The following is a 27,500-nucleotide window of genomic DNA, read 5'->3' as shown; positions in this document are numbered from 1 at the left end:
ATCATGAATATAAGCAAGCATGTGAGTGTTGCAGATTTCAGAACTACTTCTTGAACATCTGTGGCAGCCAACCAAACTAGACAACTACAAAAGCATTACTCTGCCACCATTAAAGTGCCATTTAGTAGCCAGTTTTACATGACAACTACATAAAAAGTGCAGCATGTACACAGGAAATGTTTTGCAAACCATGAATACACAATGAATACAAGCCAGTCTATAGGCATTATTATTTACCTTTTCCAATTTAGAACCATCTAACTTAAAATTAAAGGCAAAACAGCAGTGAAAAGGATACTTCCATTCTACTATGCTTATGCAGGCTCTTCTAATAGGATTGTTGAGAGATAAACAAAAAAGTGCACGGGTTGCTCTGTTGTTTGACGAACCGCCACCCTGTTTCTTGCTCTTCGCATATTGCTGTCTTTTTCTTTGGGATAAGGTTCCTACTGGGAGGTCAGTGCTTGAACTCATGGTCTGGGCTGCTTTTGCCTGTCTAGCAGCATCAACTGCAGCTTGCCACGAGAGGATGGCTTGCTTCGGTAGAGCAGAACTATTTGTCTGGAGGATCGGTGGCTCACCAGGAACATAAACTCTATTGAAGGTTGCATAATTCGTTCCTATGCAAAAAAACAAAAAACAAAAACATGAAATCAAGTAACTAATGTCAAATTAGTAATGTTCTTTAAAATGAAACATTCTTTACTAATGAATAATTCTGCATGAATCCTACTTAATACTGCAGTCTTCCCTCCACATTCAATCTATACATTGAATCCCTTTTCTTAGCTTTAATTCAAAAATCCTGTTATTTCATATCTAATATCATTAATGTTCCTATATTCCTAACTGCTTTTGCAGATGATATTAACATTTACCTCTCTTCTTTCAGTTCTAACCTACCCAAAATTATTGACCAGATCTCTACTTACTTGGATTTCCTAACTATAAACTCAATCATAATAAATCTATACTACTCACAAAAAAAAACCCAAATTAATACCCACTGGAGACTTGCTGTCATACAGAAATAAAGATAGACTCGTGTTTGAAATACCTAGGAATTATTTTTAAATCAAGATTCACACGGGCCTTCTGTAACACTCTAGCTAAGACCTGGTCAATTATTCTGAATGATTTACAAAGACAGGAAAAAACAGACTTTTTAACTAAAGCCATTTTTGAGAGAAAAGAAATGAACATTCAACCAAAAATTGTATTTAATTTTTAACTCTTCTTTTTATGATGTCCTCCTTCACTGTTACGGCCCCACCATGTCCGCATCCTCCTTCACTGTTACATTAAGTCCTCCCCTCCCTGCCACTACCTCCTGGTTGCTACAGTAACCACAGGATTCTCTGCTTCCACTGTAAAAGTTAAACTGAATTTCTATCTACCTGGGACCTTAGACCTGTAGCAAAGAGTCACAGAGGTGAGAGAACTGTGATTAGCTGCAGGTTCTGAGGTACACAGCTCCACTGACTGCATTTGTTGGCTTTTTTGGATTGGTTTCTTCTCTAGCTTGTCTCCTCTAACCTTTGCTGAGCCGAGTTTGCCCAGAGTCTTTTACTGAGGACTCTAATTTAAAGACTAAGAACTGAGATTTTTCATCAAAAAGGGAAGAAAAGAAGTTGTGTTGAGCTGCAGTCAACACACAGCTGCCGTTGAACTTAAACTCTATGGTGGGTTGGCTGCATAAAAGCCTTTTTCTCTACAGGAAGCTTTCCTAATCCATACAGTGTTAGCAATATAAACTTGAGGCTTCAGTAATTTTTACTGAGCGAAATATATCACACCCTCAGTTGCAGTAAAACCTGCTTGGGATATCTGCACATCCCAATCTTGCTGCTCATTAATAAGTCTCCCTAAACTAACATCTGCATCCCAACAACCAACTCAAAGCAGTTATAATCCCCGACTACCCCCTAAATCATTCCTGTCTAAACCATGCACCAGCATTTTCCCAGAACTTCTGCAACCAGCCTGACTGAGACAAGTATCTTGAGACAATATAAGAGGAGTCTCTTGCAATCTATCATCTATTAGTCAAAAAGCACAACAGTGTGAGACAGATGTACATATACAATGGCAATGAAGACTAAAATCTCACACACAGATAACTCAGACATCAGGACTGTCAGTAGTACACCACACATCATAATGACCATCATACTACACATAATCCTTCATATGCTGAGGTTATAAAGATTAATGTGTCTACACCTCAAAGACCTCGAAAATGCAAAATAGGCACAAAGTACCCTCAGCAACACCATCTGTTAAGCCTATCACCTCACATTTAGCAAGGGGAGTCCACTGTAAGGCGCACGGATGTACTTCTTTCCAGGATAAGCAAAAAATAGTGATCCTCAGTTGCCTATCTGGTGCAAGGATCACTCAGATCACACACGCACTCAAGTCCTTGAACAAGTAGACTCAGTAACATTTCTTCACAGTACACATGAGTGTCAATGAGTTAAGATCTTCTACTCTGGACTATATGAACAGACACATGAAGTCCCAAGCAGGAATAAGCCTAGCACTCAGCAGTATTTTACAGTTTCCAAGAATGATGCCACAATATGAGCAAAAAATAACTGACTTCAACAGCTGACTCAGTTTTTGGTGTCACTCACAGGGGGTCCAGTACTGTCAACCTGGGAAGACATTATTGACAGATCATACTGCTTCACCTGCACCTATCCGCTATAGGCTTTTAATTACTGGCAAAGAAATTACCCACTCATTTAATGCCATTTTTGCAATGACAACCAGGAATACCCACCTATATAATGAAACAAGCAAAGGAAAATATGAAGGTGTTGCTGATCGATGCCAGGAGCTAAGAAACTCCACTGCAGGAAACCCTGCAGGAAGGAGACATCTGTATAGTAACTAAGCCATGTTTTAAAATGGCAGAAAGTATGTTGGTTGTGCCAAGCTATAATGCCTTCCACAGTTTTACAACAGCCACTGCTCAGAAGGGGAAAAAATGGTGAAGGTGTCTCAATCTTCATTCAGAAGAGAATCACATCCGGTTACGCAGCATGATGCACTAGAGCTTCTTCATGTCCAAGTCAGTGTCAAAGGTCCCTTACCACATACTTGGTAGCTAGAGAATGCCCTCTATGACCTAATAAAGCCACAATACTTAACTACAAGAAAGTACAGTTGTGTACACTTACCAAAAATGTAGATGTTTGAGTGTATTCACTGTTGCAGTCATTACACTTGGGTTATCCTGCTGGCAGGCTACCCTCAGTCGGCCTGAATTCCAAAGTCTAGGTCCGGCGTTGGTTGCTGTCGCCTCTTCCCTGACGTCAGTGCACCAGGGGTATAAAAGATGCAGCCGACGCCATTTTCTTCAGTTTTTCTTGCCCCAGATGTCAGGTGCCCCCAAAATGGAAGGCTAAAAATATGCCAATCAAACATGCATGCACCAAAATATATTACACCTTCATCTACAAGCAAATATACCACATAGGTTGTATAGATTAGAGAAGTGCAGCTAAGTTCCAGCAAAAAGAGATGGGGGATGGTGGGTGGGTAACCAGGAGTGCAACAGTGAATACTCTTGAACATCTACATTTATGGTAAGTGTACGCAACTGTACTATGTTCTTCGTGTTTCACTGTTGCAGTCATTACATTTGGGTTGAATCCCAAAGCTATGGTTGGGAGGCTGGAGCTAAATAGCATTAGGAGTGTCTATGAAGCCCTGCAGAACTGCAGTGGCAAAGCCTGCCCTGGATTTAGAGAAGAGTGGTAAATGATAGTGCTCTGTAAAGGTGTGAACTGAACTCCAGGTAGCAGCCTCTAAAATGTTTTTGGTTGGTACTCCCCTGAGGAAGGCTGCTGAAGTGGCTGCTGCTCTGGTTGAATGTGGCCTAATGCCCTTAGGCACTGGCTTGCCATGTTGTGAATAGCAGAAACGAATGCAGTGGCCTATCCACTTTGAAATAGTCTGCTTTGAGATAGTCTTTCCTTGTGGTCCTGCAGCATATGCTACTAGTAGTTGCTCAGTCTTTCTGAAAGCTTTGGTTCTGTTCAAGTAGAAGCGTAGCTGTCTGTGTATGTCCAAAGAATGCAGAATTCTCTCCCCCTTATTCTGTGGGTTTGGATAAAAAGTTGGCAGATGAATAGTTTGGTTAAGGGCCACACTGGACACTTACCTTAGGCATAAATGTCAGGTTTGTCCTCAGAGAAACCCTGTCTGAAAAAAAAATGATAAAAAGGTTCCACAGCCATGAGTGCCTGTAGCTCGGAGACTCATCTTGCAGAGGTTATTGCTAGGAGCAGAGCTGTTTTCCAAGATAAAAACTTTATATCAGCTGTAGCGGCTGGCTCAAAAGGGGACAGAGTGAGTTTTTCCACAACATAATTGAGGTCCCATGCAGGTATTGGTGATCTCCTTGGAGGGCTTAAGTTTTTGACTCCTATGAGGTATTTCCTTAACAAAGGATGAGAAAAGATTGGTGGCTTTGTACTGTAGCATGAATTTTAATTGAAGAAAAGGATAGGCCTTTGTCCAGCATCTCAGTTAGGTATTGCAATCTGAGGAATATTTGGTACTGCTGTGTCAATTCCTTGTACCTGGTTCCAGGCACAGAATCTCTTCCATTTTCCAGCATACGATTTTCTAGTACTAGGCATCCTAGCCTCCAAAATGACATCCATCACCGCTTTAGTGAGAGGTGTGTTTTGTATGACTACATTATCCGCCATGCTGCCAGATTTAAGGTTTTGAGTTGGCTGTGCAGGATCTGATTGTTTTGTTGTGACAGTACGTGAGGTATTTGAGGTAAGGTCCAGGCTGGGCATTGAGACAAGTTCCTTAGGATTGGATACCAGTACTGGCGGGGCCAGTCTGGGGCAATCAGTATCATTTTTGGCTTCTCTTGTCTGACCTTTAGGAGTACCTTGGGGAGGAGAGGCAGTGGAAGAAAGGCATATACTGTTACGTTTTTCCAGTTGAAAGATAGGGCATCCACTTTCCATGCTTGTCTGTGATAAGTCCTTGTGCAGAATCTCTTTAGTTGGCAGTTGTGAGGAGAGGCAAATAGGTCTATGTCCGGGCATCCCCATTTCCTTGTTATCATGTTGAAGACTTGTGGATCCAATTTCCACACGTGGGGATCCATGAGGTTTCTGCTTAGTTTGTCTGCCAGAGTATTTATCTTTCCTGGCAGGAATTGTGCCTGCAGATGTACTCGGTAAGTCAATGCTGTGTCCCACAAGGTCATGGCTAGTCTGCAGAGGGGGTAAGAATGAGTGCCTCCCTGCTTGTTTATATACCACATGACCGTGGTGTTGTCTGTCTTTATCAATAGTTGTCCCGGGTGAAGTAGGTCCTCGAGGGCTGTCAGGGCATTCTGAACAGCTAGCATCTCTTTTTGATTGATATGTAGATGCATATGGTTGGCGGACCATGTGCCTTAAATACATCTTCATGACGTGTGTGCCCCCCAGGCATAATCTGATGCATCCGTTGTCAATGTCTGTCTGGCTGGGGGGTAAGGTGAATGGCTGTCCCTTGTTCTGGTGATAGGCCTTCGCCCACCATCGAAACTCCTGTTGCAGGCAGGGAATGAGAGTAATTATTGTTTCCAGGCTGTGGCAATGCTGAGTCCAAACACTTTTTAGGTACCATTGAAGTTTCCTCATATGCAGTCTTGCATATGGAATTAGTAGAATGCAGGATGCCATGAAGCCCAAAGCCTGCAGAATTTTTCTTGCAGATTGTTGCCAACAATTTGAAATAGGTCGTCAGTTGCTTTTGTTTGTCTGGCATGAGATAAGCCATTTGGGCAGTTGCATTTAAGCTTGCACCCAGGAATATTATCTCTTGAGAGGGTACTAATTTTGATTTCTGTTCGTTGACTGTGTACCCTAGGCATGGTAGTAATCTTTTTACAAACGCCAGATGCTATAGTAGAATGTCCTTGTTCTCTGCTTGTATGAGGCAGTCGTCCAAGTAAGGATATATTTGTAATCCTCTTTGTCTACAGAATGCAATTACTGGTGCCAGGCACTTTGTGAAGACCCTGGGCGCAGTAGATAAGCCAAAGGGCAGTGCAGAGAATTGGTAGTGCATTGAGCCAGCTTTGAATCTGAGGTACCTTCTGCATGTTTGTCTGATTGGGACATGCAGGTATGCCTCTTTCAGGTCTAAAGTCACAAGCCAAGCCTTCTTGCCCAGCATGGGCAGAAGCTGCTGTAAGGTCAACATTTTGAATTTTGGTATATCCAGATATGTGTTTTAATCAAGTATTCGTCTCCAGGCTTTGTCCTTTCTGGGTACCAAGAACAGTCTTGAATAAAATCCTTGTCCCTGCTCTTGTTCTGGTACTTGTTGAATGGCCCTCATGTCCATGAGGGATGAGACTTGTTTTTGTGCCTCTGCCCATTGGTTTTTTGGTAGGTCTGGCTAACCGTCTGCCCTTGGCAGGGTATGAAAGTGAAACCTGTAGCCCTGTGACACGATGTCTAATACCCATTTGTCCTGGGTTATGTGCCAATTTTGAGAAAAAAGTGCTAGTTTTCCCCCTAAAGGTGCTGCCAGAAGATAAGTGCTTGGCACAGGCAGGGGGAAGTCATTGGGACTGTTTCCTGTAAGGCTGTGATTTGTCTTCTCCATCTTTGGAGGTAGCAGCACCCCATTGTTTAGGCCTGTACGAACCATAGAGCTGGGATCTGCCTCTTGGGCGTCTGTATCTGCCCCTTTGTGGTCTGTCTGACACTGGAAAGGACCAATTCTTTGTAGGCCAGTGTCTGCTAAATCTTGGAGGTTGTACCTGTAAGAAATCCTTGACTGTTTGCATAGATTTAGCTTTGTCCTCCATTTTCTTTAACACCTCTTCTGTTTTAACCCCAAACAAAGTATCACGCTGTAATGGAGCATCTAATAGTTTTGCTTTAACATGATCTTGTAAATTTTGTTCCTTTAACCAAGCATGCCTCCTAATGACAGAACCCGTGGCAGTGGCCCGGCAGGAGGCCTCCAAAGAATCAAACCAAATTGCAAAGTATGCTTTCCAACTTGCTCAGCTGCATGCAATAAATCCTGCATTTCTTTGTTTTCTGCACCTTCAGAATTTATCAACATTTTCTGTTTAAGCAGTGACATGATATATTGCTGATATTTGAGCATATGAAACTGACAATTTAAAGCCCTTATAGCCAAGGTAGCAGAGGTGTAAATCTTCTTTCCCCATCTGTCTAATGCCCTAGAATCCCTGTCAGAGGGGGTAGGGTTTTTTGCAGTGGATGCCTTGACCCCTTTGGGACCCTGAGAAACAGTTTCTGGGTCAGCAGCAGGGTTTTTGAAAAGGAATTTATGAGAGTCAGGTACCCTGTAATACCTGTCCGGCTTAACAGGAGCTGGAGGTAAGGAGTCAGAGGTCAGACTGGACTCTAAAAATACATCTACAATGTCTAACACTGGCGGAATAGCTAGGGGCCTGTGTTGTGGGAGTAAAAGGAAGTCCCTGAGCCTTTTCTTAGATTCAGAATAATCTTGGCTCTCCCAGTGGAAATGTTCCCTCGTGGTATGCAAGGTTTCCCCAAAAGAGTAATCCTCAGGAGGAGAGGCTGAAGGGATACATTCTTCAGCATCAGAATCCTCATAGGGAGGAAGAGAGTATTCCTGATCAGAAGAGGAATCTGAAGAAATGGAAACCTGATCTGAAGATTCATATTCTGTCTCTTGCCTAGGCCTCTTATCAGGAGGGGGATGGGAACCCTTGATCAAAGTAACTAAGTCTTCGGCCATTTTGAGCATCTGTTTTTTGGGCATGGAGGCCTGACCATGAGGCTGTTGTACTTGTTTCTTTGTCTTTAAAGATGCTTTAGTCTTTGCCTTTGTAGCTGGAGGCACTTTAATGTACAATTGAGTAGGTCTGAAAACTCTCTCAGAAGCCGATGCCTGCTCAGCGGCTCCGGGCCCATCTGAGGGAATAGTTTCTGAAGGTCCAATACCTTGAGCTTCCAGTGGCCTAGGCGACTCCACGTGGGAGTCTATAGCGGCCTGCGGGTCCAAAGTAGCGGGAGTCAGAGGCTGCAAAAGCACCTCACTGAGAGCCGGCGAACCGGCGACTGGCTAAGAAGCCTCGTCATCGGTTTTAGACCTCGGATGCCTGTCCTTTTCTTCTCTTTGCGTTTCTTGTGAATTGTGGTAGTCGGTTGGCTATCCAACTGCATCGTGTAATTAAATCTTCTGCCAAAATAGTGAAATGCAAAATCGTACCAGCACTTTATAGTGCGCTGGTTAAATCTAGCACAAAACCGGCAACAAGCAACGCCGTGGTCAGGGCCTAGGCAACGAATACAGTAAGAATGAAAATCCTTATGAGGTATTTGCTTCCCACAAGAAATACAATTATTAATTTTTTTCTGACATCGGTCTGGAGCAAGAAAAGTTTTCCCCAACGGGGTACTTAGCTTTTAATGAAGACTTCGGATTTGAAATTCGAACATGAAAATCTCAGGAGTCGGCCGACCAGCACTTGCAAACTGCTTCTGCTTCAGGCACTGCGCGGCAAGAAAGACCGAAGAAAATGGCGTCGGCTGCATCTTTTATACCCCTGACGCACTGACGTCAGGGAAGAGGCGACAGCAACCAATGCTGGACCTAGACTTTGGAATTCAGGCCGACTGAGGGTAGCCTGCCAGCAGGATAACCCAAGTGTAATGACTGCAACAGTGAAACACGAAGAACATCTGGAATCACTCAATATTAAACACAATACCATTTTCATGGGTGACCTAAACTATCCTACTATAGACTGAGAAACCTATACCACCACTACTGCACAAGCACAGAGATTCTTGGACTTTGTCAATAAAAACACCCCAGAACAAGTCAGAGTAACCACCACAGGGGATCATCATCTCAGACCTTGTCCTTACTAATACGCGGGCATCTTGCACCATCCCTTGCATATCTTCATCACATGTTAGGTTTGACGATAAAGCAGTCTCCTTTGAAATCCAGGGACCACATCCACCCTAGTACCTTTAACAATTTCTCCAAGACAAACTTCCTACTTCTAAGGGATACCCTGGGCAAGCTTCAAATCCCCACTAAACCCACTTAACTCTATGTATGTGGGAACACACAGCACTAAACTATATCAGTATGTAAAGTACTGCACAGATGTGGCTGTACCGGATTGATTTTAAAGTTCTACCACAGGGTTTGTTTTTGTGCTATGCTATCAAAAGCTACAAAAAATACCGAGTCATTGGGTCCTGACAAATTTCCATGATGAATCTTGAACAGCGTGAAGCACAATTTAGCCATACCCCTAACAATATCCAACCTTAGCCCCCACACAGGTTTTATACCAAGTGATTGGATAACAGCAACAGTTATTCCCCCTACATAAGGGAGGACCATTCCATGGGACCAGGCAATTACAGTCACATATGCAAAGCCATGAAAAGAATGATTATGCAATTAATCAGTAAGGATAGAGAACCTCTAAATACTGGACCGATCTCATTTTGAATTTGTCAAAGGCAGATCATGGTTGCTCAATCTGTTGGACTTTTTGAAAGATCATCAAAACAATAGAGGAAGATAAAATGGTACACACAGCCTACCCTGCCCTGGCTAAAGCTTTCGACAAAATCCTCTACTCAACATAACAAAAATCAACCTAATAAACTAGGAACAAACCCCTTTGTCACATGCTGAATTGCCAACTGGCTCACACACAGGATGCAGGAAATCAAAATAGGGGGAACTACCAACACAAAAACACCAGTCACCAGTGGAGACGTGCAGGGTACAGTTCTGGGACCTATGCTGTTCAGCATCTAGTTTTCAAAAGTAACACCCAATACCAAAGGTCTCTGGCTAACTAAGTTTGTAGGTATCTGCAACCTAGGAGCAGTGTTTGAATCTTCAAAAGACTCAGCCATCCTACAGGAAGGCTTGTCCCAAATGAATAACTGGTAGGATGGACAAGTCTTTGAAGATTCAAACAGTCCTTACAATAGTAAGGAAGTCTTTCCATATTGTGCAGCTCATAAACAAAGGGATTGCTTCTAGATCCAGGGATGTCACTGTACCCCTTTTTCTCAGCCCTCACTAGACCAGTCATTAAGTATAATGCCCCTTTTGGTAAGTATCTGTCCAGGCATATGCAATTGGAATGCCCACAGATATACCTTACAAAAAGGACACAAGGCCTAAACAATATGCCCTACAAGGGCCACCTCAAAGACCTATTCAATTTCTTATAGACTGCTAAGTGATCTGTGTCTTGAATACTAGCCATCCTCCAATGCATTACAGATGGACTTACTTCATATCTGCAAGTCGAATGGTATCAGAAATACATGATCTGGAGACTTAAATGTCTTCTACAACATTACAGAATGGTTTGGATGGACAAGTATATTTCACAGAGGATATCACTGCTCTGGGACACACTCCCCCATCCTTAAATAAAGCCCATCCCTGACCACATTCAATTATAATTTGGATCAATAAATGAGAAATAGGAGACTTCCAAAATGGCTGTTCATTGAGTGATAGCTTAATTCTAGCTCTCCCAGTGTGAAAACTGTAACTTAGCAGAGAAAGCCAGTGGACCTAGATTTCTGGGTAAATTTCAGTAACTGGCTAGTAAGGGCACTGCCTGGATGCCAGGAAAAGAGAAATACAGAAGACCTGAAGGAGTAAGCTACAAAAGACGATGGAAAAACACTGACTGGGAAAAATACTACAGCTGTTCAACAAAAAGCAGTGCAAGCTCCAGACGTGACTTCCTGTAACCTAGAAGAAAGTGCAAGGTAATTGCACACAGACCTGACTAAAATAAGTGAAACACTGATGGAGTATATCAACTCATATAATAAAAGGCTGGAAAAAATAGAAGAAGCTTTAAACAGATATTCAGATAAGTTAATAAAGTTGCAAAACTCAGAAGGTGTAATGAAGAAAAGGCTGAATATTAGACTGCACAAGAAGAGATGTTTCAAAAAATAACAGAATTGAAGGACAAAGCACATAGGGAAAACCAGAGATTTTCTGCTGTACCCAAGAAGCTGGAAGGAACGGACTTATAAATTTTAAGAAAACATAAATAACTGATCTGGTATTCACAACAGGAATTGTTAACTGAAAGGGCACATTGTTTGTATGCTCCAAACCTGGTTATGAGAAAATAACCTAGACCTTTAATAGTAAAGAAGCAATCTTACTAGCAGAAGGAGTTGATTCTGACAAAACTGTGGCAGAAGGACAAAATACTAGAAGTGGGAAGCAGCAGAGTGTTTGCGGAGAATGACTACTCATTGTACACCAGGTAGAAGAGGATTAAATTTACTCCATTATTTAGGGAATGTTGAGAAGCAGGCATGAGATTCAATCTGCTGTACCCAGTTATCTTCAAAATATTTTTCCCCTGGAGGAACAAAATAATTTTTTCATAAAATACATGCTAAGGAAGAAATATAAAAGTTTGTCCAACAAAGAGTGAGCTGTGAAACAGAAGAAGATTCTGCATCTTCTTTTTCTGGTAATAAAGACCACAGGGAGGCTGTGCCAGTGAAACCTTTTCCAGTGTTTCAACTGAAAATGCTTGGGGGGGGGCACAACAGTGGATTAGAAAAATCAAAAGTATGTTGGAAATAAAGCAGACACACAGTTTGGAAGAAGCAGAAAAATAGGAATAGAACAAGAAAATCTGGAAATGTTAGACTTTTCTAGTCTTTGTTAAACTTGTAGGGGACTCTTAAGCATATGCCCTACTTCAAGTTATTAATGTTTGGAAAAATACGTAGGAGAGGAGAAGAGGAGAGAAAAAAGTTAATTGCAAGAAAATCATTTTTTTCTTAATACTGCTATTTAAATACTGCATGATTTTCTTTGCATGTTATAAAGTAAAGTTTTTTTTCAGTTATTTTTAAGTGTAATGGGGATACTATTGTAAAAAGATGCTCCTGATTTTTTCTTTTCTTTTCTTTCTCTTCTCCCTTCTTCATTTTTTCTCCTTTTTCTGTTTTAAGAAATGTAGGCACTGCAATGTAATAAAAATGGTTAAAAGAGGATGACAAAAGAAACATTAGTATGCTTTTTCTCATTCTTGCATAGAGGAATGACTGTGTTAAGACCATTACCTTAATCTAGTAACAAGTTTTAAGGGAAAGCAAGTATATGAAAAATAATACTGAATATTACAAGGCTTTTTTCCTATTAAACAGTTCTGTGTCTGGTTCTCATGTCTCTATAGCAGACAATCTGATAAAGAGAAATGGCTTGCAGAAAATGTTTTCTGAAAGCGTTCAAGTGTTTTTTCCAGCTGACAGAGCTATAAAGACAAGTAAAAAAGACAGCACTTAATAGAACCACAGGCTATACCATGCATCTTAGCATGGATAACCTTTCTTTTAGGTTATCTCAAGTCTGTAAGTGTGACTGTTAGTTTGGAACATTTCTTCCTATTAGGATAAAAGTTCAATATTTAAAGATGTACATAGTTTTGAGTGTTACTATTAAGTTAATAGGTTTTAGGGGTGGTATTGGGTATGTCTGTGTATTTTTGTTTGAGGGTTTCAGTAAAACAAAAATTTCTCTAGGATGTGACATAAGCTCAAATGGAGATGACAAAAACAGCTGTTCAAAAGATTAACCTGCCAAACAGTGAATGCATGTAACACAAAAGCTGAAACTAGACCTTTAACAAAAAAGCTGTTCTATATAAAAGGTGGGAATAACAATTTTTCAAGAATATGAAGCTTTCTATAAAGTATTTAAAAGTTAATGGTCTCAGAAAAATACAAAAAAGAAAGAGTAGTGAACTATATTAAAAATATAGAGTGCAAATAGCTATACCACAGGAGACGCACTTGGAAAGAACTGAACATGTACAGTTGATAAAGAAAGGTTTTCAGGATGGTTATTCAGCAGAATACCTGGAGCAAAGGAAGACAGGAGCGCTTACATTAATTGCAAAAGGAGCTCCAATAATAATATAAGAGAATAAATAAGACAATAATGGTAGACTTGTAGTACTAAGGGGGCACTGGCAAGGGAGGAGGATTACACTGGCAAGTATTTACATTCCGCCGAAAGCAGCTATAATGGAGCTCAAGAAAATTCTGGGAAAAACAGTCAGCTTTCAGCAAGGAATATTACTTATAGGTGGGGATTAGAATTTGATTCACAATAGTGAAGATGAGTCTGGGGGGCCCAGAAAGGAAAATATAATAAAGAAGGGTACATTTTTAAAGAAATTTCTGAAATTATTTGGCATGGAAGATGTGAATTCAGTACTAGGATTTCACAGTGAATTTACATATTCTTCCCAAAGATACAAAACATTGGCCAGGCTAGACAGAATTTACATTTCACAGGAACATGTGCTTTTAAATGAAGGTCTTGATACACACCCAATAACTATTTCAGATCATGTGCCAATAACAACTAAAATAAAAATACAGCATAATGAAATAAAAATGAGATACTGGCACTTTCCCACCTATCTGTTGAAAAAAAAGGAATTTAAGGAATGGGTAGTGGAAATTATTCAGGAGCCATTAGAAAAGATAGAAATTTCTTCTGAATATATAGCTAAGGAGTGGAATAAAATTAAAGTGGAGTTTAAAAATATGGTGGAAATAAAAGAAAATGATATATGGTTAAGAAGTAACAAGAATTATTTACAGGGATTGACAATTGTTAAAGTATTGCAAAACAGCGGGAATCTCACAGAACAAGAAGAGGAGCAACTGCAGGATGCTAAACAAAAAATAAGGGATTACCTCGATAATATGCAAGAGTTTAGAAAGATTGCACTTAAGCAACTTTTTTTTTTTTTAACTCTACAGCACAAAAGCTATCATAATAACTCGGGCAACAGAAACTACAAAGTGCTGTCACCAAGCTTAGGGAGCCTATAACAAGGAAGACAGCAACGGGTCCTGTAGAAGTACTAGAAATATTTCAGAAATTCTATGAAAGTCTGTATAAAGCAGAGAAATATGAAAATCAAGAAAAGGTACAAATGGAAATGTTTATGGAAGAATTAAACATGCCAAGGTAGACGAGGGTCAATTACTAACAGTTATGATAGGAGGAAATGAGACAATAATGGTGATGTATAACGAATCTACAGGAAACTCCCCAGGAATACATGGTATTCCTGTGGATGTTTGGAAGTGAGGAGGAAAAAAACTGACAAAGATCTGGAAGGTTTTGTTTAACAGTATTTTAAGAGGAGGAGAAATACCAACATCCTGGAAGAAAGCGGTGGTAGGTTTAATACCTGAAGAGGGTAAAGATGCATCAGATCCAGCTTCATACAGGCCCATTTCAATATTAAACCATGATTATAAAGTGTTTATGTCTATAATGGCTAAAAGAATGGCAAAAGTGATGCCAAAATTGATAGATGTGGATCAGTGTGGTTTTGTGCAGGGGAGGCAAAAATCTGACAACATTAATAGAATACTGGTGATCCAAAGGGAAGCAGAAGGTAATAAAATGCTGCTGTCGCTGGTGAGTCTTGATGCAGAAAATGCATTCGACAGAGTAAGCTGGGACTTCATGAGCGGAGCAATGGAAGCATTTGCATTCCCTGATAAAAATGTTAAGGATTAGGAGGATATATGAGGGATAGGAGGTGAAAATTAAAGTGAGTGGGCCCTCTCTGATAATCTCTGCTTGAGTAGAGGAACCAGGCAGGAGTGCCCTCTCTCCCCTTTGTTATCTGTGTTATATTTAGAACCAGTGGCACAGAAAATATACTCAGAAATTCAAGGATACAATTGGTATGGTAATCAAGAAAAGCTGTTTCTACTTGCGGATGACATTATTTTATACCTGACATAACCTGAATGGGACATTACGGTGCTGTGGAACATATTAAGCCAGTTTCAGATCAAATTAAGACAGTTTCAGATCTTTTCGGGATACAAAATTAATGAAGCTAAAACAAACGCAATAGGGTAACTTATGTGCCCACATATCTATTGGTTAAGCAATATCTATATTTATGGGTACAAGGTAAAATGCAGCACTTAGGAGTATGGATTAAAAATTATTCCAGTGTGGCAGCTAAGGATACGTGGGAAGAGACTAAACAAAAGATAATCCAAAATAATGAGAAAAATGGAAGCTCTATTATATGGCTATCGATAGTAAGATACAGGCAGTTCAAATGATTTTAGTCCCTTTAGTCTTATACACAGGTCAGGCATATTTTATCAATCAAATGAAAAGTTGTGGATAGCAATTGATAAAAAACTGAAGGATTTTATCTAGGAGGGGAAGATGGTAAGTGCCAAGTGTGATACGCTTATTCTACCAATAGAACAGGGCGGATTGGGATTACCCAATTTGAAGGGGCATTTTAGAGCAACACAGCTAAGGCTCCTATACATATTACAAGAAGAAAACTATAACTCATACTGGAAACAGATGATGATGAAACCAAGGGGAAGCTCAAGAGAAACTGGGATTTTGGATGCAGACCTTTAAGGAGAATAACAATAAATCATACAGAATGTTATATTCATAAAGTAGTAGAATGCATTCTAAGAATTAAGCCAACACGGGAATGGAGAAAGAAGATTCTGCCGATAGAGATGACTGCAATTAGGGATACAGACAATAGGCAAGAGGGGGCTGGAATTTATTGGAAAAAACTGGCAAAGGAACCAAGGTATTTGGAGAAAATAACTAGAGAGGGAAAGGTAATAAAATGGGAAGATGTCAAGAACTTATTTGGACTTCAGGTTAGAGATTGTCTTCTTTATGAAGGATGAGTATCGGAGTATAGGCAAAGAGAGAGAAATAGTGGGGGTCCTAAATGAAAGGCCAGCACTGGTAGAGTTTTTAGTAGAATCTAAAACAGAAGTTGTCATCAAGAAAGGAATAATTAGTAAGGCATAAATATTGCATGACAACTATAAGAATCAATCAGAGGTGGTTAGAAAGGACTGGGAAGAGAGACAGGATAAGCAATTCACAAAGAAACAATGGGAGGATATATGCATGTCTCCCAAATATGCAACAAAGTCTAGAAGATTTAGGATATTTGCTTGGAAGTGTTTACATAGGTATTTTATACCCCAGGTAGACTCCACAAAGAATTTTTCCTCAGGTAAACAGCAAATTTTGGATGTGTGATGGGGAAGAAATAGGTAACTGGGAACATATTTTATGGGGGTAGAATGAGTTGGCAGACTTTAAAGATTCCCTGTAGAGTGCTCTGTCAGAGATGCTGGGTGAGCAAATTGGTGTTAACTAAGGAAATTATTTTTTGAGCTATGACACAGAATTGAAATGCCTAGATATAGTAATGCTTTGATGAGTCTAATTATGGTGGCCGCCAAAAAAGCAATTACTAGAAAATGGAAATCATAGTCTAAACCAACTTTACTATAAGTAGCGAAGACACTAACAGAGATAAAATAACTGGAACTGGGATCTTTAGGAAAAAGGTAAGAGCAATTTACATAGGAAAAATGGGAAGAATGGGATCAATACATGCAGAGGAGGAATGAGGTTTAAAAGAAGGCAGGATATGAGTGAGCTATGTAATGTATATTATAAATGATGTATAATGTTTGCAGCTACAGTTGTGTCAGCATGGTTTGTAATGTATAATGTTTGCAAATGAGATTATACCAGAATGTTTTATTTTCATTTATATAAACATAAGAATGTCTATGTCGTACATGATAATTTAGTAAAGATGTTTCTTGTTTAAAAAAATGAATGAGAAATAGGAAATTTATTTCAGGACTTCCTCTGTACAGATATGTAATGGACAAAGGCAGCTCCTAAATGCTTTATTCCAATGAGTGGGTCCCCTCCAAATAGCTATTTTTTTCTCTAGTAATTATCTCAAGAGTAATATATAAATATTGATCTTGTAACGGATTAGGTGAATCTAAACTACAGTGGTTTAGGTTAATTTTAAATACCAAAGTGGAAAAACTGGTAAGTCTTAAAATGGCTCACGAGGGCAGTTAACCTAGTACTAACCTATGAACTTTTACCCATTAATGTTCGAGTAAAATCACTGCTGTAGTATAAACGGTAACAGGTGGAAATTAAGATGGAGATGAACATCCAGTCATCCAGCCTGACTTCCAGATATTCTTCACATATGGCTGCACTTTCTCCAAACCACAGCCATCAGCAGCATGCACAGTATAAAGGGGAGAGGTTCCCACTTTATTCCTTCTGAGGTTGGGTGTCGGGGGAAATCCCTAACAAATGCTTTTCCAATTCCAAAACCCACTAAGTAGGCTGAAAACATATCTCATCCTCAGGATGAATGCAAAATCAAAAGGAGAGATTGCTTCTCTGAAGAGACCAAAGGCATTCTCCTTCCAAAATAGTATGCAGACAAAAGCAGACATGGAAATAGTGGCAGGAAGCCTACACTGTAATAGTAATACTTCTGTTTGAACATCTACTTATGGAGTGCATACTTACAAAATATTGCATTCATCTTAAGAATCAATGCTGCAAATTAATCATAACATGCAAATTATTAAAAAAGAACCTGAGCTGGTCACAGGCATAGAGGAGGGGAGCACCTAAGCCCTTTGGGACTGCAGTGGCAAACCCTGCCACGCTCCTGAAGAGGAGATCCAGCTTATGTCTTAAACAAGGTGTGCATGGAAGTACATGTCACTGCTTCACAAATGACGTTGAGACATTCCTAAAAAAGACCAGTAGTAGAAGCTGCCCTTGCAGAATTTGCTCTGATAAGACCGGGTAAAGTTTTTTCATGGTGGTCATAATAAAAGGAAAAGCAAGCCAATGACCACATGAACAGTATTTATTTAGAAGCAGCTCTTTCTTGTTTGCTTGACATGAATGATGCAAATAATTGTTCAGTCTGCCCAAAATCCTTTGCTCTGCAGAGGTAAAATCTTAATTATCAACACAAAAAGATGCAAAATTCTTGCCCCTTGTTTTGATGAATGGTCTGAGTGAGTGCCACTTTTGAGAGCCCTTTAAACATAAATGAGGGTATGATCATAATGGCCACCTTGTCTATGTAGAAGATCATGAAAGCTGCTTTGCATACAACAGTCAGCAATTCTAAGATTCCTCTAGCTGATGTAATTGTAATCATGAACAGTTCCACTATGAATTCTAGAATAATGCCCAGATAAAGTTACAAGAAGGAAAGCACAACCATCTCAGCTTCATGCAGACAAAAAAAAGTGTTTTTGCAAGGTGGCAAGTTCCCTACACACGTCACACTTCCATACTTCTGCATACCAATCCACAGTTGCATAACTGTGGAGAAAAATTAAAAAAAAACAGTGAATCATGTCTACAGCTCCAACAGACAATTCTTGACAGTGATTTTGTACAACCAACACTAAATTACAAGCTATAACTTGTATAGTTATGCATGACGAGTTGGAGCATCATTCACTGGTTACTTCATCCCTGCTAGAACAACACTCAGAAACAGTGTCTTCCAGGAATGTAATTTCATATGGGCATTTACTGTACATTCAAAGTCAGAAAAAAGAAGTTATGTACCTACCATAACGTCCCATGTTAGTTGTCTTCATCTTGCCTTCTTTCTTGCTTGTTGGGATCGGAGCCGATCCTCGGCTCCGACTCGGCCATCTTCTATAGCTCGAGAGCTGTTTATTGACTCGAGGCTACCCCTTATCCCATGATGCCTAGCGCTAGCTACCCAGATCTCGTTTGAAATAGCTAACCCCAGGCATAGCTATAGAATGAAAACCCCTCCAAGCAGAAGGTTAAACCTACCTGTCATAATCTCTAAGTCAGTAGAGGAAACCAACCAGAAAACACTCAGCCAGTGAAACGTGAACTCCTCTCAGTCCAATAGGACAGGGGGATGGGGGGGGGGCGCAAGAAAGAAGGCGAGATGAAGACAACTAACATGGAACGTTACGGTAGGTACATAACTTGAGCGTCCCTAGCACCTAGGATCCTGGGCGGCTCATTGGAACAGACTCTTCAGAACAGTGGAACCAAAGTTAGCTCTACTCCTGGAGACCATGTCTAACTTGTAATGAGAAATAAAGGTATGAGGATTTCCCCACATAGCAGCGGCACAGATAGAGTCCATGGGCAACCTAGACTGGAAGGCTATAGAGGTGGCCAAAGCCCTAGTAGAATGACCTTTCGGTTTGATAGACAACTCTTTGTTCCTTAGTTGATAGATGAAGGTAATAATGTGAGACAACCACCTGGACAGGGTCACTTTGGAAACTGGAAGACCCTGTTTGCCCTTAGCATAGGAAAGGAAAAGTTGGTCCGACTTTCTTATATCCTTCGTTCTATGCAGGTAAAAACGCAACTGTCTATGAACGTCCAAAAGGTGTAATTTGTATTCTGCCTTGTTGGTGTGGTTAGGGAAAAACACAGGGAGGTCTATAGATTGGTTTAGATTATTTTCTGAGCAGACTTTCGGAAGGAAGGACGGATTAGTTCTCAGAGCAACGCTGTCCTTATGAAAAACCAAGTACGGAGGATGAACACTTAGTGCCTGAAGTTCCGAGACACGTCTGGCTGAGGTAATAGCTACCAGAAAGAGAGTTTTCCAAGATAGAAACTTAATGGAGCAGGATGCTGCCGGTTCAAAAGGGGGCATAATCAAGGAGGTTAGTACCAAATTAAGGTCCCAAGGAGGAGGGGGATCTCTCACTGGGGGCCTAAGGAGAGTAGTCCCTCTGAGAAAGGCTTTAGACAGCTTATGAGACATAATGTTTATATTAGAAAAACCAACATGAAAGTTAGAGATGGCCACTAGTTGAACCCTGATTGTAGCAGAACCGGACCCAGAATGAAAAAGTTCCGTTAGGAACTCCAAGATTTCGTGAACTGGGGCTGAAAAGGGATCTATGTTCCTAGCCTCTGCCCAACAAGAGAAATGTTTCCATTTGCTAGCATAAGTCTTCCTAGTAGCGGATTTGTGAGAGGAGACAATAATCTCACGCACGGCCGGGGAAATGCTGAGAAGCCTGGCTAGGGTCGGAATTGGATCAACCATGCTGTGAGCTGGAGTGTTTGGAGGGATTGATGCAGCTCTCCTGATTAATGAATCAGCAAGTCTGGAATAGGATCTAGAGTCCAGGGCTGCTTGAGGAGATAACGGTTCAGGAACGGAAACCATATCTGTCGAGGCCAGTAGGGGGCAATGAGGATCATTTTGCAACCCAACGGAATAGCTTTCTGTATGAGTTTGGGTATAAGAGGGAATGGAGGGAAGGCATAAAGAAGTCCCTGAGGCCAATCGTAGACTAGAGCGTCTGTGGGAGGGTGACCGGGAAGCAGTAAAAGGGAGAAGTAGTTGCTGCATTTGCTGTTGAAGGGGGTGGCAAACAGATCGCAGCAAGGCTGCCCCATTTGTGGAAGATCAGATCCACAACTACCTGATTCAGAGACCACTCGTGAGGCATGAGAATAGCTCTGCTGAGCCTGTCCGCTATGACGTTGGACTTCCCAGGGATGTGAGTCGCAATCAGAAATCGTTGGGAGGAAATTGCCCACTGCCAGAGTCTGAGTGCTTCTCGACATAGGGGGTAGGACCTGGTTCTGCCCTGCTTGTTGATGTACCACACCACTGACATGTTGTCCGTTTGAATTGCAATGGTCCCAGAAGGAAGAGAGTCCTGAAGGCCTTGCAATGTTAGGAGCACGGCTCTCATCTCCAAGACATTTATGTGCAGATGGTACTCGTGAGGCTGCCAAGTGCCTTGGACTGTCCTGCCCTGATAATGCCCCCCCCACCCCATCAGTGAGGCATCCGTGGTCACTGTGGCAACTGGAGGGGGCTGGATGAATGGTCTGCCCTGAGACACTAGTGGGGAGACCATCCACCAGGAAAGATGCCTTTTGCATGTTTCTGTAATCATGATCATGTGAGACATGGGGAGCTGTTGAAAGGACCATTGTGTGAAAAGAAGCCACTGAAGAATTCTCATGTGAAAACAGGTCGGAGGTATCAGAAGAATTGCCGCTGCCATAGAACCCAGAGTTTGAAGGACCAACCTGACTTGTACTCTTTTGCATTGCATGAGGATATGAACTTGCTGCCAAATTGTGGCCACCCTGTCTGGCGGTAGTCTTGCGGACATACTTCTTGTATCTAAATCTGCTCCTATATAGGTAATAGACTGACAGGGCAACAAGGCAGATTTTTCAAAATTTATAGTAATGCCTAGCTGGGCACAAATTGTAATTGTATAGTCCCTGGCTTGAAGAACTTGAAGCCTGGTAGCAGCAGTAAGGAGCCAGTCATCTAGATATGGAAACACCTGGAATCCTCAACGCCTCAGGTGAGCCATGACGACTGCCGTGCATTTGGTGAACACCCTGGGGGCTGTGGTGAGACCAAAGGGCAGAGCTCTGAACTGGTAATGACTGGCTCCCAGCCAGAAGTGAAGAAATTTCCTGGAGCGCCTATCCATTTTGATGTGATAGTATGCATCCTGAAGATCTATTGAGCACATCCAATTGTCCTGGCCCAAAAAGGGTAGAATGGACTGTAGCGTGACCATCCAAAACCTTGTTCTTTGAACAGACTTGCTTAGTCTGCTGAGATCCAATATTGGTCTCCAGTCCCCTGTCTTTTTTGGTACCAAAAAGAACCTTGAGTAAGTTCCGGATCCGTGTTGGTCTGCCGGGACTTCCTGGATGACTCTTTTTTCTAGCAGTCTTGAAACTTCTATGACTGCTTGGGCCCTCAGATTGGGTGGAACATCTTGATGGGATTTGCTTGACGGTAAGGGGGGTTGAAAGAAGGGAATTATGTAGCCTCCGGACATGACTGAGTGTACCCATTTGTCTCGCGTTAGGTTTTGCCAGGCTTTTGGGTACAGTGAAAGTCTTCCCCGACTGCTTCCAGAGGCGGGCAGCCGGGCAACCCTTCAGGGATGCTGGAAGGGCTTGTCAGAGAAGGATTCTCTGCTGCCTTGGTTCTGCGGACCCCCTCTGACACAAGGGCGGTGTCTGTTGTTGTTGTTTCCTCCTCTGCTCCTGGAGGAAAAATCAATACGTGTGTCAAGCGAGGCTACCCGGGATTTCCAAAACCACATTTTACCACTCTTCTGACCCTTGGGGTATGGTCTGGAAAGAGTGGAAAAACGGACTCCCACAGCAGAGAGAGTCTTGCCTTCCTGTTCACACCTAGTCAGAGTGTCTTTCACCTGTGGTCCAAAAAGAAAGGAACCATCAAAGGGGGTGTTAGTGAACGACGCTCTAAAGGGTTCCGCAAAATTACACAGCCGCATCCATGCATGTCTCCTGAGGGCCACGCCTGTACCTGCGGCTCTACTCGCACCATCGGCTGCATAAGAAATGAACCTAATGGAGGAGTTGACTACCGAATTTAGGGTCGCCAGCTGAGAAGCCACTTTAGCTTGAGCCCCTTCAGTTGATGGATCCTGAAGGGTACCTCCAAGCTCTTTCAGGCGATCTCTCTGAAGCCTGGTAAAATGGCATAAGTAATTCAGTGACCTCATGGAAAAGGTCGCTGAAGCAAACATTCGCTTGCCGTATCTATCCATGGTCCTAGACTCCTTGTTAGGAGGATGGACAGAGGAAGAAGTTTCCGCTAACTCCTTTTTAGTGGCTGCTGCTACCACCATGGCATCTACAGGAACACCCTTAGTAAGGAATTGTTTATCAGGGAGTGCAGTGATAAACTTGCCGGGTCTCCTAAGGGTTGGTTCCACTGTATCCGGGGCTGACCAAGCCCTTCGAGCCACCACTGACATTAGTGGATCGAAAGGCGGAGAAATCCAGGAGGTGGAAGGCCGGGAACCGAACGCATCCAAGAATACAGATTTGTCCTCGGTAGGGGCTAGGGCATTCCAGTTCCCCCTTTGCTTAAGTATTTCTAGGATGTCCGAAAAGGAAACGTCTTCAGAGGGGGATCACAGGGACTCTTCCGATTCATCCAAATCTGTATCCTAAGTGACAGACTCAGGGGAGTCAATGTGCTTCCTCTTGCACTACCTCTTCCGAGGGGGGTCCTCTGAATGATCGGGGGGCCTCGGAAGAAGAGGAAACACCCAATGGGGTGCTCTGGAGCGCCGGTTCCCCACGCTTGAGGTCTGGAGGAGAGGCAGAGGTTGCTGCAGGCACTACAGGGGATGGGGCCAGTGGGGTCGAACGTGAAGTTGACTCAGAGGCCAGTACACTCCTCATGACATTGAAGGCGTCCCTGCCACGATGCAGAGAAGGCTCCGGTTCCGAGAAAACCGGAATCCTCCACCGCACCGAGGGAAACAGCTCCGAGGCTGATGTAGGAGCAGAGCTCACCTGCGCCGACACTCCAAGAGGGAGAACGGGGTCGGACAAGGGTCCGATGCCACTCGCCCCCTCGGAGCAGACGAGGGAGTATCGGTGCCCAGATCCCTCGACGGACGGTGCCATCGAGGGGATCGGAGCAGACAACGGAACCGAAGGAGAAATCGTTATCGGAGCCGATGGTTCCATGATTTGAACCCCAACAAACTCCGGCTCAATGGAGTCAGAGGAGGAACATCGATAGAAGTGGACGGAGCCGACACCTACTGAGGAGGGCTGGACAACATTTTGGCCAGTGCTTGTGACTTCAACAACCTACTGACCACTCTCTCCACGTCATGATCCGAGAGTCTAGAGGACCAAGAGGAGTGGCAGGATCTGTGACTGTGGTCACTCTGCAACAGGGGAGACTGAGCAGCCGAATGTATAGACTCTAGAGAAGGGGACCTCGGCCTTTTGTGGGTCCGCAACGGCTCCGAAGGTACTGCTGGAGCCGACGGGGAGGCAGTCTCCTCGGTTCCGGCCGGAACCGAAGTAGTAGGTAAGGCTTGGGCCAATGACGGCTCTGAGCTGGGAGCCGACAATTTGGTCAGTTTAGGAGATTTTACAGGCTGAGCCTTGGCCGGTGAATCTGGGGCTTAAGAAGACCCTTCAAAATAAGCTTAGTTTTGCGCTCCTGCAGAACTCTTGGGCTAAATGCATGGTATATAGAACAAGAGTCCTGCAGGTGCACTGCGCCTAAGCAATAGACGTAAGAAGTGTGCCCATCTGTCAGAGACATTTTCTGACAGCATGAGTCACACTTCTTGAATCCAGACACCTTGGATTCTTTAGACCTATCCACAACTAGGCAGATACTACACTGAATTGTTTTGGCCAAAGTGCCGACAGTAAAACTAATAACAATACTATCCACTAAAAAAAGCAAAAAACACACAGTTTACTACAGTTAAAGATAGTTTTTTTTTTTTTTTTTTTTAAACTAGGAAGCCTCTAACTTAAACGGCTACCTAACAATCAGAAAGAAGAAAAGGTTTAAACTAAGATGCTACCTACAAGAGGGAAAGGGGGGGAGAGAACTCTCTAATAAAAACGAGTTCTAAGGGAAAGCTACAAATACACTAAACTACAACAAACTAGTTAGCGACTATTATATAAAACAATAAACTACCAGAAAAAACCCTAATCTGACAGAAAAAGTAGTTCAATAAAACTTGTACAAGCCTGAGCCAGTAACAACGAACCTCACAACTGAAGCGGCAAACGGGATCTGGGTAGCTAGCGCTAGGCATCATGGGATAAAGGGTAGCCTCGAGCCAGTAAACAGCTCTTGAGCTATAGAAGATAGCCGAGTCGGAGCCGATCCCAACAAGCAAGAAACAAAGGTGAGATAGACAACTTAACATGGGTCAGTTTTTCCACAACTACGTTCAGATCCCAAGAAAGAGACAGTGGAGTCTCTGGTGGCCTCAAATGTAAAATCCCTTAATTGCCTAATTAAGATACAGCTGCCAAAGGCAGTTCACATAACAGTCAACCTGAAATTTATGATAAACAGGGAATCTGATCAATGGCAACAGCAGCAACATGCACACACATATATTTATATATATATATATATATATATATATATATATATATATATATATATACACACACACACACACACACACACACACACACACACACACACATAAAGATACAAACATACACACACATATATCTATATATATATATATATATATATATATATATATATATATATATATATATATATATATATGGGTTACCTTTAGTTAATCGACAGCCCACAACAACAAAATCATCTTCAACGACATGGCTTATCATCGAAACTGGAGAGCTGACGTTATCCACACGGTAAGTTACCGTTTGGCCATCCCAAATTCAAACATTACCACTAAAACAAACCCCCCCCCCCACATCCCCTTATTAAATATTCCAACTCTGAGAATGCACTGCCACGGGGGTAAGGGGCAAAGTTCAGGCTGATGGCCAAACGGTAACCTACCATGTGGGAAATGTAGGCTTTCAAGTTGTCGATGTTATGCCATGTCATTGAAGTTGGTTTTGGTGTTGTGGGCTGTCGCTTAACTAAAGGTAACCCATATATAGACACACACACACACACACACACACACACACACACACACACACACACACACACACACACCATCATCTTTAAATCTCCTATAATTTAATACTTTGGTTAAAACATCACCCTGTTCACTCCCCCACACACACGACTCTCTCTCTCTGCCTGGCTTATACTTAATTTTCTAATTTTTCTACATAACCAACGAAATTGTGCTGCACATGAGCAGACTGACTAACTCGTGCTGCCTTGGAATTTGGCCACCTTTGTTCTGCAACTACATTTGCTGCCTTTGGGTCTCCCACTTCCTTCAGAAACAAACTTCTCCTTTCTTCCTCTCCATAAATATGCTGCATGCTGCCCATATCCATTCCTGCTTGCTGTGCATTATCCACTTAATTGTATGCAAAAATAACTCTCTCATTGATTCTCTATCTCATTTCTAACATCTACACTCCTCTCACAAGTTGACTGTACACAAGCACAGACCAACTGACTCAATGTCATGGAATTTGGAAGGCTTCACTTGCCTTCTGCCCTCATTCCCCAGTCATCTCACCCCTCACATCTTTTATATTCTCCTCTCCCTACTCCAAATGTACAAGTCCTTCACTTTCACTTAAATTCACCATCACATTTTAATCAAAACTATCACTCCTACAACCACCTCGCTCTTCCACACCTTTTCTACTGCTTTTTAATGGTCATAATTCATTTGACCTTACAACATTTTATTTTTTAAGTAACACCCTATATGGGAGATTTAGATTGCTGGATGAGTAATTCAGTATACTTTTCTGAGTACTAGTATAATTATTTTTATTTGAAATGGTATCCTCACTGCATTGTTTTAATGTTCACCACTTAGTGAATGCGTTCCAATTCCAATAGTTTTGTATTTCATTGTTTGGTCAATTCCCACGTGAGACATTTAACCACTGTAAATGCTGTGTTTGCCATGAATCTTGTAAATAGATTTGCCGAGGATCTTATGTAGAAGAGTACTTTTTAACCCTGTATTACATTTAGACATCTGTAAGTTAGCCTTGCAGTGACCTGATATTGCTAGTCTCTGAGGCAGTCTGACAGCTTTACTATTAATGTAATGCTAATATCTGGTTTAAGCAGTATAAGGGTGGAAGACTGCTTAGTCCTATTGTTTTGCTAAAGTCTATCTCTGCAGCAGAATTGGCAGTCAGAATCATTTTAAGTGCGACTGTTCTTGTTGCTCTGATTAATTCAGCCTCCTTTTCTTTTTATACTTACTTTTCTACCCAGTCCTGCCTTTGCTTTCTCTTCACAGGTGACTGAATTAAAAGGACCACTCTCATGTCCTTCCACTGTCTGAAATAATAAACAAGCTCTGCAACTGACACCACTGTTGAAATGATTCAACCTGCTAATCTACTGGTGACTCTACTGAAGGACCTAGGTAAGAGTCACACCTGCTTGGAAGACTTAACTGTAACACTGTGTCTTAATTATACTGTAGCTTGGAGTATTTTTATAACTTATTTTGTTTACATAATCTGCAGGAGATGCCAGGAATGCTTCCCTCTTCTCCTTACTTCCCAGCTCCTCTATATCTCTCGTTCAATTTAGTTAAATCGTCACCCTGTTCACCTCCCCCAAACAAGACTGTCACTCTGCCTGGCTTCTACTTAACTTTCTCCATTTTCCACAAAACTGACAAAATTGTGCTTTTACCTACTGCTTTCCTGTGGATGATGCTTGGCTGGTGTCAGTACTATGCATGTACACACTGAATAACTCTCACTGTTATGGAATTTGGCCGTCTTTACTTGCCTCCTGCCCTCATTCCCCAGTCATCTCACTCCTTATATCCTTTATACTCTCCTCTCCACACTCCCACTTAAAGGCACCATCACCTTAAAAACAAAACTATCACTTCTACAACCACATAATTCTGCCACACCTCATCTACAGCTTTTTAAAGATCATAATTCACTTGATCCTACAACACTTTCTCTCATAAGAAAACACCTTATTATCTTTCCCCACTCCTCCCCTCCACCTCCTTCTACAAACTCTTAGCCTAATCCATCCTACCAATTCATTCAGCTTCTTGGTTCAGAGAACACCCCTCAGTACA

General features: G+C 41.9%; 1 protein-coding gene across 1 annotated transcript in view; it reads right to left on the bottom strand.

Moving 5' to 3' along the window:
- CACNA1D (calcium voltage-gated channel subunit alpha1 D) overlaps positions 1-27,500 on the bottom strand; it is a 5,051,180-nt gene that overhangs the window by 4,796,528 nt on the left and 227,152 nt on the right. The window contains exon 2 of the mRNA XM_044077483.1: positions 299-620. Within this exon, the coding sequence (XP_043933418.1) occupies positions 299-620 (322 nt within the window). The remainder of the gene's footprint in view (positions 1-298; positions 621-27,500) is intronic.

This window comes from Protopterus annectens, chromosome 7.part0 (genome assembly GCF_019279795.1).
Source record: "Protopterus annectens isolate FY-2018-M chromosome 7.part0, PAN1.0, whole genome shotgun sequence".
In the NCBI taxonomy this organism is placed as follows: domain Eukaryota; kingdom Metazoa; phylum Chordata; order Ceratodontiformes; family Protopteridae; genus Protopterus; species Protopterus annectens.
Note: the sequence above shows the minus strand (reverse complement) of the source record. Positions and strands in the feature narration are given on the sequence as shown.